General features: G+C 44.2%; 1 protein-coding gene across 10 annotated transcripts in view; it reads right to left on the reverse strand.

Moving 5' to 3' along the window:
• St6gal2 (ST6 beta-galactoside alpha-2,6-sialyltransferase 2) overlaps positions 1–15,962 on the reverse strand; it is a 67,615-nt gene that overhangs the window by 17,369 nt on the left and 34,284 nt on the right. For all 10 annotated transcript variants that reach the window (XM_074050516.1, XM_074050518.1, XM_074050524.1 and 7 more), the window contains 4 exons: positions 14,279–15,266; positions 6,383–6,480; positions 5,068–5,169; positions 2,678–2,852 (listed from right to left, as the gene is read on the reverse strand). In XM_074050516.1, coding sequence (XP_073906617.1) covers positions 2,678–2,852; positions 5,068–5,169; positions 6,383–6,480; positions 14,279–15,266 — 1,363 coding nt within the window. The remainder of the gene's footprint in view (positions 1–2,677; positions 2,853–5,067; positions 5,170–6,382; positions 6,481–14,278; positions 15,267–15,962) is intronic.

The following is a 15,962-nucleotide window of genomic DNA, read 5'->3' on the forward strand; positions in this document are numbered from 1 at the left end:
TTCTTCATGGCAGATAAATTGAGATAAGGATGACACCATTCCGTTACTATTAAAGAACAGCAGATAAATGACAAATCAGACACTAATTCTCAGCATATTTCTGATCCAGAACAAAGAGTCCAGCAGCATCGGGGGTACTCAAGGGTGCTGGCAAAAGTCACCAGGTCCGTGCTTGGCGAGATCTCATGTACTTAACTATGGTGAGGTTCAAGGGTAGCTAGTGAATTTAATGTAGCCAGACTATGTCTTCGATCACATCTTCAATTCCCACCCACCTGCCCAGTGGGAACCTAATGATTTCTTATGAATTTGCTGTTTATCATTCTTTTTTTTTTTTTGTGGTGCTGGTTACCCAGGACCTTGAACATGCCAGGCAAGTGATCTACCACTGAGCTAAGTCCACATGCCTTGGTTTTTGAGATGGGGGTTTCCCTACGTAACCCAGGTTGGCCTTGTCAAACTCAAGATCCTCCCGCCTCCACCTCCTAAATGCTGGGATTAGAGGTTTGTGCCACCACACGTGGCTTTATTCTTTTTGATTGGCACAACTTATCAGTGCTATCCTCTAGAATTCTCTGTGATAATGGGAATGTTCCCTATCCCCGCTGCCCAATATGGCAGCAGGAAACTACTGAGAACTTTCAATGGGGTTAATAAGACTCAGAAGCACTTGTTATCTTCTTATTCAATTCAAATTAATTGAAATTTAAATAGTCACGTGTGAGTAATAGCTGCCGTTATTAGACAAGACAGTGCTTGAAAATACTGATTGCAAATTGGCCAGCTATCTCACCCTTAGAGCGCCTGTATTATACACCCATTTTTCTTCAAAGAATATAGAAGGTCACAGGATAAGCAACCTGCCCAAGTTCAGAAAGTTAGCTAGTGGCAGAGAAGAATCCCATCTCAAACCTAGGCAACCCCAATTTACACTCTTCCAATGCCCTAAAGGCAATCATGAGTCTTTGCAAACTCCAGGTTCTCAGTAAATAGCAATGAACGGAAGCTGGCCATATGTGGTGTGATTTCTTTCAACAAAAACACACAGGAAAGGACTTTTCTTGGCTACAATAATCTAACTTGAAAATTTGAAACTACATGCCAATAATAATTATATCTGACATTTTCTTCCTGCCCAATTATGCATTAAAACTTTTCCCCCAATCAAATGCTAGTTATATAAATTCAAGATGATGATATGGAAAAAGACAGTATCAAACTTGTCCTTTATCAAACATATACTAATATGCTGTCTATGCATTATTCTATACTGTTTACTCTCTGCTGACAAAACAAATACTTTCTTCTTAAACCCACAGGATTCTAAAAACTACATAAAAGATAAAGAATTTGAGATTTTAAGAGTTATTAGAAACAGTGTCAAAGGCATGACTTTAAAAGAGCAGGGAAAACCAGGGCTTAAGGAAAAAAAAACATGTAGTTATATTGTAGGGTTTTTCTTGAATTCTATGTAAAATATTTCACATTACTACAGTACTATGAACCCCTCCCAAACCTGCAAGCCTCACTTCAGGATATGTGGTGTATGTCCTGCAACCAAAATCAAACTAGTGTTGTCTCCATAAATCTCCCCTTTATTCACAGGACCTGCTACATAGCTCAAGGAAGGTGCAGGGTTATAAATTCATCAAAATTGAGGTGGCAACAAAACCAATATACTTTGGCTGTATTGTGACCTTTAATTTTCCCAGGCAGATCTAAAATATGCCTTAATATTGCCCATCTCAGGTAATATCAAGGAAATAATAGGGTGATAAGTCAAAACATGAAGAAATTTGGCAAAACCACAAACTTTGAGGATCCAAGTCAGGCTGAAAAAATACCAGCCAAGTATGATTATCTTACTGTATATAATCCATTGTTGGATATTAGAGCCAGTGACTCTCTGATTGAGAAAGCTTGATGAGGTACTGGAAGTAGTCTCAGCAAAGCCTTTACCTACCAGGAATCTTGCAATGTAACGAACCTCCAAGAGTCACATGTTTAGCTCATCAGTCAGGCCTTCCATAAACAAAGACAGTGGGTAAAAAATTCTTCCACATGCCTCCCTTGCCTCCCATCAAGGGGTGGGGTTTATGTTTCCTCTCCATGAATGTGGTAGTCCTGAGATTACTCTGACCAACAGAATAGCACCATGTGACTTTGTGCAAGTCTCCAGACTTTGGCCTTAAGAAACTGGCAGTTTCTGTTTCCTGTCTTTTGAACCACTCTCCCTAGTGTCACTGAGCTGCCTCATAAGAAGTCACCATGAGAAAAAGATGACATGCAGGCACTTGGCCAACAGTGCCAGGTGAGCCTGCTCTTAGCTGTCCCAGCAAGGGAGCTAGACTAAAAGTGTGACCATCCCATGAAGTAGCTGAAAACTACCAAGAGACACCGCTGACACCAGGGGATGCAAAAAATCACCCAGACAGGCCAGTCCTGACCCACAAAACCATGAGAGAAAATACAGCAGTTTTCATGTGAAAGCTTGAAATTTTTTAGTAGTCTGTGACTCAGTAACCGATAACTGAGACAGAGTGTTTCTCTTTTCCTTGGTTAGTCTCCAAAGCCACCTGTTAGTGGCTCTTACTGTATAATATGGCTGTGTATTTACTAAAGATGAGGTCTCATCCTGCTCACCCACCCATTCTTTCCAATTTTGCCATACACGTACCAATGAAACCAGAAGATGGTGGGTTTGGCTGAATCTTCTCCTTTGTGTTCTCCTGGATAATGTCCCAAAGCTGCCATATAAATTTAGGATGAAGAATGTAAAATGGCTGAGTTGGGTTTTTCTGTCGATGCTGAATATATGGAGTGAACAAGTTGTAATCTGGTTTCTTGTACCACTAAGAAAAAATAAATAAACAATTCAATCAAGGGCAGAGGACAACACTGTGGAAAGGAGACAGGACAGCATGTAGGCAGGTAGATTTAAAACTGAGCAGCCTGGCAGAAGCCAGAAGGAGGGGAAAGACCATGACTCATCACTTCTGTAGATGCTTCCTTAGAGATGGAGGACAAGTTCGAGAGAGATCAGCATTGTAGTACAAACAAGAGTTTATTCTTTGGTAAAATGAGAGAGATGGGCTAGATCAAGGTAAACAGACATTTTCTGCAAAGGGTCATGTGGTCTTTGTGGCTACTACTTAAATCTACCCCATACTGTGGATGCAGCCATAGAGAGTACATACTGAATGAGTGTGCTGTTTTCTAATAAAACTTTATAGGCATTTTTGGTGGCCGTATTTGGTCCATGTTCTAGTGTGCTCATCCTTGGGCTTGAGAAGGGTATTTTAAAAATAAGTTTTCCAAATTACATCTATAGTGCAGAAAGCACAACATTGCTGCCTGGGTCTGGAATGAAGGCCACAATGACTGACTAGGCTAGATCGACATGGAAATTCTTGGGGTGGTGGAGTTATTCTATTTCTTGATTATGATGATGGACACACAAGGGTATAAATTTGTAAATAGTACTGAATGTACACTACATTTATTATAGGTACATTGTACAAAAAAGCTAGTAAAGTTGTTTTGAAACAAAAATCTTCAGAAGTGTGTCAGGTATCACCATGATGTGGGATTTGGGGAGGGTATCTGATGAGAGGCTTAGTTCATAGAACTCAGAGAGCCCCATGTTTCTTTCAGGTAGATGCCATGGGATAGATACTAAGATTCTGGGTAATATTCCACTGATAAAACAATCGGTACTTTAAAACCTTTCTCATGACTGTATCAGATCCTCTTTAATAAACCAAGCCCTCAATCCTGGTGGCACTGGCAAACAAGCAAGAGGAATGTGGAACCAGAAGGAATCCCTCCTTCTCCAGCCTCACCCCAGTTCCTGGCATGCAGCATCAGCTCCACTGTAAGGGACTGTGTCACTTGGATTTTGGTACTGCCCACATACCTCAGGTGGGACAGCTCTGGACTCTGGACTTGGGTGAGGAAGAAACAAGGCCAACAGCCAGAAATGCTCCATCATTTCACAAACAGCTGGAAAGCTGATGGAGCTTAAGCCTGGGAAACCCAGACTGGGAAGAAAACTAGATGTTCTAAGGCCTCTTGGTGCTTGGTTTTCAGTAAAGCCAGCACAGGAGAATCACCAGAAAGCGTTCCCAGCAAATGCACATTGAGGCTGTGTCCTTCACTTCTGGAAATGGGGCTCTGTCAGATTGACTTTAAAAACTACTCTGAGGGTGATTTGGGTTTGCACCTTTGGTAGACAACCCATTAGCATTCATGTGAGGTGAATGTCAGCCCAGTCTCAACACGGACAGTAACCCCCACACTCATTTGGAGGGACTCGTTCTACCTTGGGTGGCTCTCTTGCAAAGTGATCTCTGGAGAAGCCAAGACCTGTTCCTCACATTCATCTTAAGAAATTTGCATGCTCTCTGGTTCCAGCAAATCAAAGACAAGATACTTGTTGACATAGCCAGCAGCAGCTCTTGCTAGGGAAAACATCATCCATCTTTCCCAGCCCTCATTACAAAAAGCTCACTGGCTTTTCCTGCAAGATTCTACCACAGGTAGCTATCTACTTGTTTAGGTTGATAATGTGTTGTTAGAGTTCCAAATGCAACCTGTTTGTATTTTGATGGCTAGCAATAAACTTGTCTGAGCTCTATTGCATAAAATTTAACAGACTTAAAAGCAGAAGCCAAACAGAAACACGTTCAGGAAAAACCTGGGACAGGCCATTTAGACAACAAGGTAATGTGGATGCCCAGTGTAAATCTTCTTGTCAAACACTTCCAATTTATTTCTAAAGATCTTGTAACAACTTCTGGGTGTGATGTCGTCCTATCACAGTGGAACAATTTTGAGTTTAATCATCCCAACCTTCAGTGTAACTAGGAATTTCTGTGCACTTAGAAATGCACATTTTCCCATCTCTCCAGAGTGAAAGCACTTTAGCATTAGATGAAAACTGGTCACCAAGCACACTACAGTAATGGCATTAAGATGGTGTGACTCAAAAGGGTTCGATTCCTACCTGTGATCAGTTTCACCGGCACTATCTGGCCACTGGGTTGAGGGCATCAAGGAAACACTTACCAGGTTAAGATTAGCAGAGTAAGGAGCTGGATCCCAGGCCACCAAAATGACATCTTTATATAAAGAGCTGTCAATGAAGTGATGGCTGGGGTTGGTCAGAATCTGCAAGCACACATTAAAAAAAATTTTTTTAAATCAGTACTTCCTTCTTCAAAAGAATGTTTTAGAAACTGGTAAAAATTAAAAAGAGGAACTAGAGTAAGAAAAAATGGCTCAGGTTTTCTGTTTTCCTTTGGGAGAGGAGAAAGGCTGGCATTGCTTGCTAAAGCACTCGAAGAATGTTTAGGGAAATGAGAGTTTAACAACAACAACAACAACAAACACCAATTCTCCAGCCATTCAAAGACCTAACTCCCTAGCTAATCTAGGCCCCCAACCTGCTCTCCAAAAGCCTTGACATGTAATTAAGAGGCATCATTGTGGGTGTGGGTGAACCAAGTTGTGAAGGAAGCTTCCAAAGTACCAGCCACAGGCCTTCTGGATTGATTGGTTAGTGTCACCTGTCAATCATCTTTTCTTAAGCTATCATTTTAGAGAAAAACATGTTGCTTTTTCTCAGTCTTTAAGATGCAATTTTTCACACTGAAAAGACCCACTTTTTTTCTTTATATTTTAATGTTTCTGAAGTGACACTGTATCTAGGGCAACACGTATTTTAATTTGGTGGGGCTTATCTCTTCCTCTCTGAGAAGCTGTTATTAAGTGAATGGTGCGGAATGTGGTAATTGTATCTCACCTCGCTGCAGGCTGCCTGGCGTAGCCAACTGTGCAGTGTGCTAATCGTTTGTTCTGCAAGCAATTCACCATAAATCACTCACCACCTCATTTATTTTACATATTTTTAAACTGTAGAAATCGTTGTGGTTTGAGAATAATTTTGCCATAAATTTTGGAAGCCATTCTTATTAAGAACATAAAGAAAGGAGTTATTTTCATTTCCAATTAAAAAACTCTTTTTTTGTGGGGGGGATCTTAAAATGTCCTAACAACAGACTAAAGAAAGTCTCAAAGTTATCCTATAAATCTGTAGATGTTACATCTTTCTTATTGTTGTTGCTTTGGTTTATTTTTTCTCAGTTTCATGTATACAATGGCATGTCTATACAAACTGATTTTTGCCTTTGATCTTACTTATTTCTTCCTATTCATACCACATTTAAATTCCCATTTCTCTGCAGTTTTCTTCATTAATTCTTTATAATTACAAGACCTACCAGCATGTATCTCCATGGATATCCAGGCAATTTCTGTTCACTCATCCAGTTAAACTATTTACCTACATAATGTGCTGTTGAAAACACTTCATCCATCTTACCTGGGAGTTAATGATGCGCACGGTGGTTTTATTTCCAACATCCTTCTCATAACCACGTGTAGGAGCAGAGTTAAATCTCAAAACTGCATCATGAGAATCTAGGGGACATAAGTGACAAGCTTACTTTTTTTTTCTCTAGAGAATGACATAATCTAGGAAAAAATGTTAAAGCAAATCTTGGCTAGGGAGATCTGCATAGAAACACACAGTGAAATACAGCAGTAGGGCATGGAAGTCAATAACAGATCACAAATACAATAATGGTCCCACAGATTACATTGCCTAGTGACACTGTAGTCATTTTAGTTATGTAAGTACACTCCACGATATTCATACAGTGAAGAAATTATCTAATGATTCATTTATTAGAACCTGCTCCTTTGTTAAGCAGCACATGAGTCTGTGTGTGTATACAAATTCATTCACTTCCAGGTAATCCTGCAGCTTGTAAGTTACATGCAGATGCTTGTTGTCTTCTCACACTCTTTACAAGTGACATAGTCTATACAGCCATTCTCTCAAAGGTTCTGAAACATTTGGAAGGTGGATCTCCAGGAGCAGGTAAAAATGCTGGGACAGAGCTTCTTACTGCTGAGGTTGGTTGCATCTATTGGTACTGCCTACATAGAGGTCAAAGTGCACCTCTCATAGGAAGAAAGCCATAGGCTTCAATTCCACATTGTCATGTTCTGGTGAAGACTATTGATGCTTAAAAAGAAAACCAACCCTGATTTCCATGCAGCCTTATAGAGACTGCAGCTGATGCCAAGAAGCCCTGTATGTGAGCAACCCTAGAGCTTCCACACTGCTAGAGCCATGGTTGGACTGACTGTACAGTTCTGGAGGCTGGGAGACACCACCAATGGCACCAGCTGCCAGGGCTCCTTGTACTCTGTAATATACCCCATGCTCCATTAAGCTACACTGCATACCGACATCACATTTCATTCCACTTGGCAGTCAGACTTCCCACTTCTGTGAATACCATGCAGAGGGTGTTTCGTGAAAACAAGGCCACGAGGCCAAGGGGGAGACAGAAGGAGTGGTAGAGGAAAGATGCTCATCAGATTCAGGGCAGGAAGTGAGGGGACACATTCCCTTTGCTTAAGGAAAGCTATAAACACACATCTTGAAATTCCCAGAATCCAGCCTGAAATCAAAGTGAATGAACTCAGGGAATCTCTATTGGCCGTGGTTAGTTCTCAACATCCCTTTCACAGCTCAAGGCAGCAATGGGGCCTGCATGTGAGAAGTGAGGTGACGTATTTCTGATTTGCATAGGAGCCACATGGTCATGTGCATGTTGCATTTACTGTGACTCTACCTGACACAACCCCATGGAAGCTTGCCTTCTTCACTTGGGTCCTGCTGCTCCCTCCTTGGGACTCTTCTTCCTACTCCCTAAAGAGTAGAAATTGCCATGCATACCCTACCAAAATATGGTTGAAAAAAGTGCTTTTATTGACAAGTCCTGAGTCCAAAAGAATTGGAGTTCCAGTTTAGAGCACCAAAATGATCAAACTCTGGGAATGCAATGAACGCATATAGAGTAACTCCCTGTGCCATCAAAAAATCCTACAATGCTTTTAGGGAAAATTTATAAGAGATGACAAGCTGTGACCTGCAGGCCATGCCTATTTTAGTAGATAAACTTGAAGTGCAACACAGACACTTATTCGTGTACATATGAGCTATAATGGCACAGCTGAGTTGTTGAAACAGAGACCCTGTGGCCTCCAAAGTCTAAAATATTTACAGCTTGACCCATAAAAAAATTGTGAATCTCTAGATTTGAGGGTCTATGTTCTGTATAAATGATATTAAATACCTGAGACTTGCAGCAAAGAGCTTGTTCTTTACTTCATCATTTAAGCACTTCTTTGCACTTTTTTGGCAATGAATTGCTTTATTACTTATTTTTATTGTTCAATAAAATCCAAATCATATGTGAGCTACAAAAATTAGATTACCCAAAGCAGTAGAACTCAAATTTTAGTCTCAGAAGTCTTTATAAAAATTATTGATAACCTGTTTACTTCATTTGAAAGTAGAATAGAAAAAAATTGTGCTTTATTACTTAATTTACATTACAATACATTTTTCATAAAAATAACTTAAAAACAAAGAAATAGTGAGACTGGCACTGCAAATCTAAACACTTGCAAATCTTTTCAACGTCTGGCTTCTTAGAAGACAGTTGGCTTCTCATCTCTGCTTCTGCCTTCACTCTGCTGCAATATGTTGTTTTAGATGAAGTAAATGAAGACTCAGATATATCACTGAAAAGGGAAGGCTATTTTAAGAGTTCTCACAGAGAACTGTGAACATTCCTTTTTGATACTTCATTAAAACTAGACAAAGGCTAGTTTGTTAAAAGTTTGGTTACAATGTGGCATCTGAAAACCATATCCATGAACATTTTTGTCTGAATAAATTGGTGACTCCAGATTTAAATATGAAATTAAAGCAAGACTCCACCATTAGTCAATGTCTGCATTCACCACCACCAAGCCAGTCTTCTTCCCAGGCCAGGGTTCTTAAACAGAACACTTCTGTTTAAGATAATGAGGCCTCCCAACTGAGAACTTTTAGAAAATTCATGTTAATGGGTACAAATCCAAGAGTCCAAGTCATTCTGCTACATTAAAATCCATTAGTCTATCTTGCCTTAAAGTGGGTCTTTCATCCATGCTTGATTTTATAATATTGTGCACTGATTACTTGAAAACTCTCATCAGAGAGATCTCTCAAATATTGACACATTTCATTATACAGTCTCAAAAAACCCACACTGTTTAGTATCACTATGGATCAACTCAGTTTTTTAAGTATGGGAAACATCCAAGTTCATGGTTGAAAGACTGAATTTTATCATTAACAACAAATACTGGCCAGTTATTCTCTTTTTAGAGAAAATACCTGCCAAATATCCAAGTTTGAATAAGTGAAGTATTTCTGTTGGTCATTTTTCTCAAGTACAAACTGTATTTCATGGCGTGAGTGGTTAGTTCGGCTCACAACACCAACCCCACAGGGTCTTTTTGCTGTACACTGAAACACAGAAGTGCCTTCTTTCATTCTCCCCTTGTCACACATGCACTTGAGTAGTTGAGATTTCATGAAACTGATCATTCTGACTGCTTCATAAGGCCATCTATATGCACAACTGACATCCTTTCCCCCCACTGCGATGCTTAATGGTGAAAATACTACGATGTCAAGTGTTATAGGGCTATTGCCCCATGGGTGCTCAGAAGCCAGCAGTTTTTTCCATCACTGCTTTCATGTCATGAGCAAATGTCAGAGCTACAAAAGAAAAGACTTTGGGGTTTTATTACAAAAATAGTTTTTACCTTGTGGACACCTGAAGGGGTCATAGGAACCCTAAATGCATTGCATTGTTTGAAATGGTGATGTGGGACAACCCTCTCAGAAGGGAAGAAGTGGGAGGGGATGCCAGACAGTGAGGGGCCCGTGGGGGTTCAGAAGGACTCAGTGACAGGCCAGGGAAGAGGTGTGCGGCTATGACTTCCCAATCCTAGCTCACCTAGAAAATGATGCTGCCCACCCATGACACAGACTGTCTGAGGTCAGATGGGCACGCCAAGGTCCCAAGCAGTGATGTAACCTCAAATAAATTGAAAAGTAATTCCAAATTAATCACATCACCCTTGGCCCATACCTTGCATCTTCCCCTTTCCTCCTCCTCCTTTGGATCTGTGCTGGCCAGAAAATGCAAATTCAGACAGCATTTTCAGACAGGACATTCCTCCAGCCACCAGGAAATAGCTGGCAGGGATCAGGACCATGGTCTGCAGGACTCCTCCTGATTCTCATGGCCCTTGTCTCCCTTTCAATGGGCCTGCACCCCTCACCTCTTGACTGTCTTCCCCTGGTCCTGAAACCCAGGCTCAGGAGTGATCTCCTAAAATAAAAATTGGCCCCACTGCTTCACTGCCTTTGTGTCCTGGGCACAGAGGTGAGAGCTTCAGTTCTTTGAGACCCAGACTGAGGGTTCAAGTCCAGGCTTTGCCCACGGGACTCCAGGTGTCTCCATTTCCTTTTTATAAAGTGGAACTGCACTATCTATCTATCTATCTATCCCTTACACTGTAAGGCATACAACAGTTAACACTTAAGCTGCACCAGAGTAACAGAACAAATCTTGTCTGTGGGAAACACCCTTGAGTTGTGATACTTTACAGTTATAGAGTGAAGTCTGGTTTTTGTAGGGCATCTATGCATTGCCCAACTGCCTTCCCACCCAGCTTCTCCCCTGATCCCTGCCCTAAACTCCCTGCAGCTTGATCACTTTCATACCACACTGTCCTGGTTCATGTCTCCCCATGATGCTGGGCATCTGGCCTGACCTCTCCTTCTGGGAGCAGTCTTTCCTGCCCTCTGCTCTCCCTACCCAGCCAGCAGCCCTCAGATGGGTTAGGATTCCACTGTCATTTTCTACCCTGTGTGCCTCCATATCTCCCTCTGTCCTTCTACCCACAGGGTAGTACAGCTATCTGTTTATTCCTCCTAGGTCTGGATTCCTCCTAGGACTGCACAGATTTTGAGGGCGGGGTCCGTGCCTTATTCATCTTTCTGTCTAGCACAGGGTCTGTTGGAGAAATCATGATCAATAAATAATGAATGATTATGGACGGCTTTCTTACCATTTTTAAGCTATGGTAACAAGAGTTTGCCAAACTCCAAGCTCTTCCCAGCAAGTAGCATGGGTTCCAATCCCCCACACACCTACTTCACTGCATCTCCTTTCTCCCATTTCACATCACTTGCTAGAATTCAGGAATCTAATGTGCAGGCCCTGGTCTTCCACCTAGATCTCTCTCCTCTGGAGGGCTTCCACAGGAGTGCTAGGAGTAACCTCATCAGCAAAGTAATATTGCTTAGGTGCATGGCTGATCAGGTGTCATGGCTCCGGGAAGAGTGTCCCTTGTTTCCAAAACAGTTCAGGCTGCTTTTCAATAGCATATTCAAAGTGGAAGTGTTTACAAGTGTTACACCTTTCTTACACAAAATAATTGTTCCATATGACTTGATCTAACAGAAGGGGGTCCAGGGACAGAGCAGTACTTACTGCCCATGAAACAAACACTAGGGGGAGACAAAGGGTAGCCAATCAGCGAACGGGAGGCAGGAGGCATGTGGGTCTCCCTTTTGAGGGAAGGAAGGAGCTGTGAGTATTATGAAGGGGCCGCCTGAGCGAAGAAGCACAGCCTGCCTCAGGTGCCTTCCAGTTCCGCCTGCAAGTTTTCATGGGATCACAACCTCTGCACTTAGGCAGTTCTCTGGCAGGTATTAAGGGCCAACCTAACTTTCCAAGGTGGCTCAGCAATCTGCTCCATGACTGTTTTTGCCATGAGAACCATTAGTGACTGTGAGTCTGCACTGCCACCTCCGGGTGAGCAGGAGAGAGGCTGATGCCTGGCCCACACAGTGCTGACGCTGAGACACCAGCTTAGAAAGATGAAGCTTTTCGTTTTTACAAATTGAGCCATGCCGGGGTTGTGTGTCTTGAAAATGCTAGGTACACAATCTGATTCAAAGGAAACTAGATAAAACAAGACAGACATTTAAAAAAAAAATTTCAAAGTGTGCTCTTCACTTGTAATTTTCCAGTTCTATTCATGAAGTCTCATAAGTGCATACAGCATAGATTAGATTTGGATACTAGGTACTAACAAATATGTAAGCAGGCATTTCCTGCTTCCCGGAAACACACTCTCCAGTGTTTTTCATGCCCTATTCCAAATTCTGAAGAGTTTAAAAGGCTCTGGACAGGAATATTTATGCAGGTATAAAGAGCAAGGGAATTCTCTCTGGGATGCAGGAGCTATCTAAATGCTACCTATTTACCATGCAGAAGTGTTTAAAACAACACAAAACCAGAAGTGAGTTACTGCCTGCTTTAAAGCATAATACCTAAATCCCTCCTCTGCATTATTAATGTTGGTCCTCAGAAATGAGAACGAATCTTGGTGTTATTTCACCCTGGGGACCTCTAAACCACTGCTCTTTCTTAATAATTGCAGGCCGTTTTGCTTTGGCGTTGGCTACACGCTTATGTGACACGTGGACAGTATTACTGTGGGCTTGCTGTCATATCAGCATGGAGATACAGGGACCCCAGACCACAAGTCCAGATTTCTTGTCTTGGGGCTTTTTAACTTTAAAAACTTTCCAATTCAGTCTCATTTCCAAGCACATCTGGGCTTAGGTCTGCATTTTTTCTGCCTATGGTGGCAGCACCTTATTCTAACATGGCTGCAGGCACCATCCATTCTTCATGGACACAGGAGGACTGAAGGGCCTGCTTGCAGTACAGCCTGAGCACAATTACTCCTTCGTAATGAGGGAATGATGCACCCAAATGTGACTTCCAGACCAGCTCCCACCTAGCACTGCTGGTGGCAGAATGCATTAGCTGTGGACTTGAGATCAAGGCTGTGTCTGAGCCATGTTGGTTTTCTGTACTGAATATGGAACTAGGCACACAGATAGAGAAAACATGCTTAGTAAGTGAATGACTTGTCCTATAGGGCTGAGATATTTGCTCACTGGTACAGCGGTGGATTAGCTGATCACAGACAGAGGTCCTGGGGAACAAAGGGATCAGAAGCTCCTGTCTGAAAGAAGAGCTCCAGGGACAGTTGACAGGCTAATGAATGTGTCTCTGTAGCAAGGACGGGTTAGAGCCTGGGAAGGTGGGGAAATGAGGACAGAATTCTGTGGAGAGCCAATGCCAGCACAGCCAGGGCAAGGCCTATGAGAAGTAAATTCACTCTATGAGACAGAATGTACTTCACCCCACTCCACTCCCTTCAACCACGAGATATTAGTACCCAGGTCTTCCATGAAGACTGCTAGGCAGCTATGATGGTTATTGCTAATGTGCCACCTTAGGTAGCCTGTGCCTACCTTGTTTGGTCAAGCAGCAGTCTAGGTATCACCATGAAGGTATATATACATATATATTTTAAGATGTAATTAACATTTAAATCAGTAGACTTTAAGGAAGGCAGAATACTCTCCACACGATAGGTGGTCATCACATAATCACTTGAAGGACTTAAGAACAAAGTGGAGGTTTCCTGAGGAAGGAAGAAACTCTGCCTCAAGAATGCAACATAGGAACCCTGTTTGAGTTTCCCACCCATTGGCATGGCCTACAAAATGCAGACTTGCAACTTCCTAAAACGAAAGCTCTCTCGTTTCTCTCTACCCTCCTGGCCAGTTTCTCTCCAGCTCCTTAGCCACACAGAACCTATGGAGTACATGCGCTGCAGGGTCCTGACACAGATTTGAAGGCAGGTCTACCATGTTGGAGAAGGGCCTCACTGTGTGCACTGGCTCCGACCCAAAGGTTGGGCTTGTGCCAAGAGTCGGCAGGCCAGAGCCCACTTCCCGTGGGAACCATGTCTTCCACAGCAGTCTGGCTTTTCTCAGAGCCCTACACTTGGATTTGGTCTGTAAAGTAGTCGAAACGATCGTCACATGTCCTCTTTTGGGGTACCACTAAGTGATCTCCTGCCCTTGTCCTCCCCGCTATTACACCACAGATGGGCTACTCGGCTCTTTGGGGCTATCACGGCAGCCTACTGATGTAGACCATGGTTTCTTCGGCCATGAGCAGTGAAAAGTGGTGGCGCTGCCTCCACTTCCACCAGCACTCTCGATGGGGAGCGCACCGTTCCTGTCCCCAGGATCCTTGAAACCCTGCTCCAAGAACACCTCTGCTGGGCCCCAGACTGACTCACGGTGGCAGCAGAGGGCGGGGAGCGGAGCCCCTGGGGCCCTCTGCTAACCGGCCGCCCGCCCACACCCATGTCCACACCCGTTCCCCCGGCCCCAGACGGGCGCCCATGCCGCCGTGGGACGCACCGATCTCCTGCCCCAGCGAGGAGTTGAGGATGGCGCCAGCGGACATGACCACGGCGCAGCTGCGGAGGCCGCGCGGGTGCAGCTGGCCGAGCGGCACGGCGGGCACCAGAGGTCGCCAGCCGAGCGCGGAGAAGGGCGCCTCGGTGCCGTCCAGGGTGCGCACGCGGCCGCGGCGCCGTAGCTCGCACAGCAGCTCAGCCCTGCTCCGCCGCGCCTCGCGCGGGCCGCGGAAGCGCACGCCGTGCTTGTTAGCGGCCACGTAGTCCCGCATGGCCTTCTGCAGGCGAGGGTTCAGCATCCGCGACGACACGTTCCCCTTCCAGAGCCGATACAGGAAGGCCCTAGACATGGAGGCGGACAGCCTGTCCAGGTCGTCGTCGTCCACCAACGTGCGGCTCTTTCCTGGCCTCGGGTGCCTCCTTTTCATCCGCCTCCTCTGGGCCGCTCCAGACCGCTGGGATGACTCCCCTGGGGAGGGGAACCCCAATGTCCCTGGCGTGTGGCTGTGCCACCCTGGCTGACCCGCAGCGAAAAAGTATTCGTCGCCCTCCGAGTAGAACGCACTTTGAGATTTCCTCCCGAATTGGGATGAAAAAAATTCCTCTCCATTTTCAAACCCATCTGGGGCTTGAGCCCATTTTTGTGGGTCCTCAGGCCCTGTGTGAAAGGGGCCAGCAGGGGGGACACCTGGCAGCGCCTTGTTGGCATCCCAGCTCCCTGGTGAGGAGGGCTCATGCATAGCTCCCATGATGGCTCGCTGCTTGCCCTGGATGGGCACCAGCCTTCGGGTCTCCAGGAAGGAGAAGGAACTGGGCACAGGCTCCGCAGGGTTGCTGTCTGTGAAGTAGATGAAAATTACCAAAAACAGGAGTCCCCAAACAAATATTCCGAAGAGCATTCGTTGTCTCCATTGTTTCAAGTGTGGTTTCATGGCAGACCTCGTGGACCAGCACCTCGGGGTCCTACAGCAGTGGGAGGCAGGAGGAACCTGAAAAACAACCAGGAGCTACAGTTAGTCCACCTGGGACACTTGGTCGGATATTTCTGGGGACCACCCAGCATGGGCAGGGTTTGGGGAGGCTGGGAAGGAGCATCAGAAACCAGAGTTGTTATCAGCGGTATTGCTAAATCCAGGCATCATGTCGATCCCAGCCTGGCCTCTTGACCTGTGCACATCAAAGGGTCTCAGGGAGAGAAGAGCCCTTCTCAGGTGACTCAGAGACATGTCTGCCTGGCAATATTGAGAGCCACTGTGCAGCTAGCGGCTTAGCAGGAACAATGTCCTTTGCATCTGACTTCAGAGAATTCCATTTGACTAGGCAAAGTGGGGGAAGGAAGCTAGTTCCTTGCTCTTATCTGCTTAGCAGTCTGCCAAGGCCTCTGAGCTCATAGGTTTAACAGCACCTGTGTATTTGTAAGGGCTGATCACCATGTCTGTTTCTGCATGGTCTCCCCAAACCCATCTGCTGAATTCTAGGGCTCATGCTTTTAACATTCAACTCTGGTTCCATCTGCTCATATCAACTAAAGTTGTATTTTCTAAATTAGACTTCTCAAACTCTCTGTGTTAAAGGATCATGATCCTCCAAATTGTCACTGTCTGATATAGTTTTGTATTTCTTCCATTTATGCCTGAATGTCAAGACAATGTCCAATTGCTGTCAAAGTGTCTAAGTGTTTACTG

This window comes from Castor canadensis, chromosome 12 (genome assembly GCF_047511655.1).
Source record: "Castor canadensis chromosome 12, mCasCan1.hap1v2, whole genome shotgun sequence".
In the NCBI taxonomy this organism is placed as follows: Eukaryota; Metazoa; Chordata; class Mammalia; order Rodentia; family Castoridae; genus Castor; species Castor canadensis.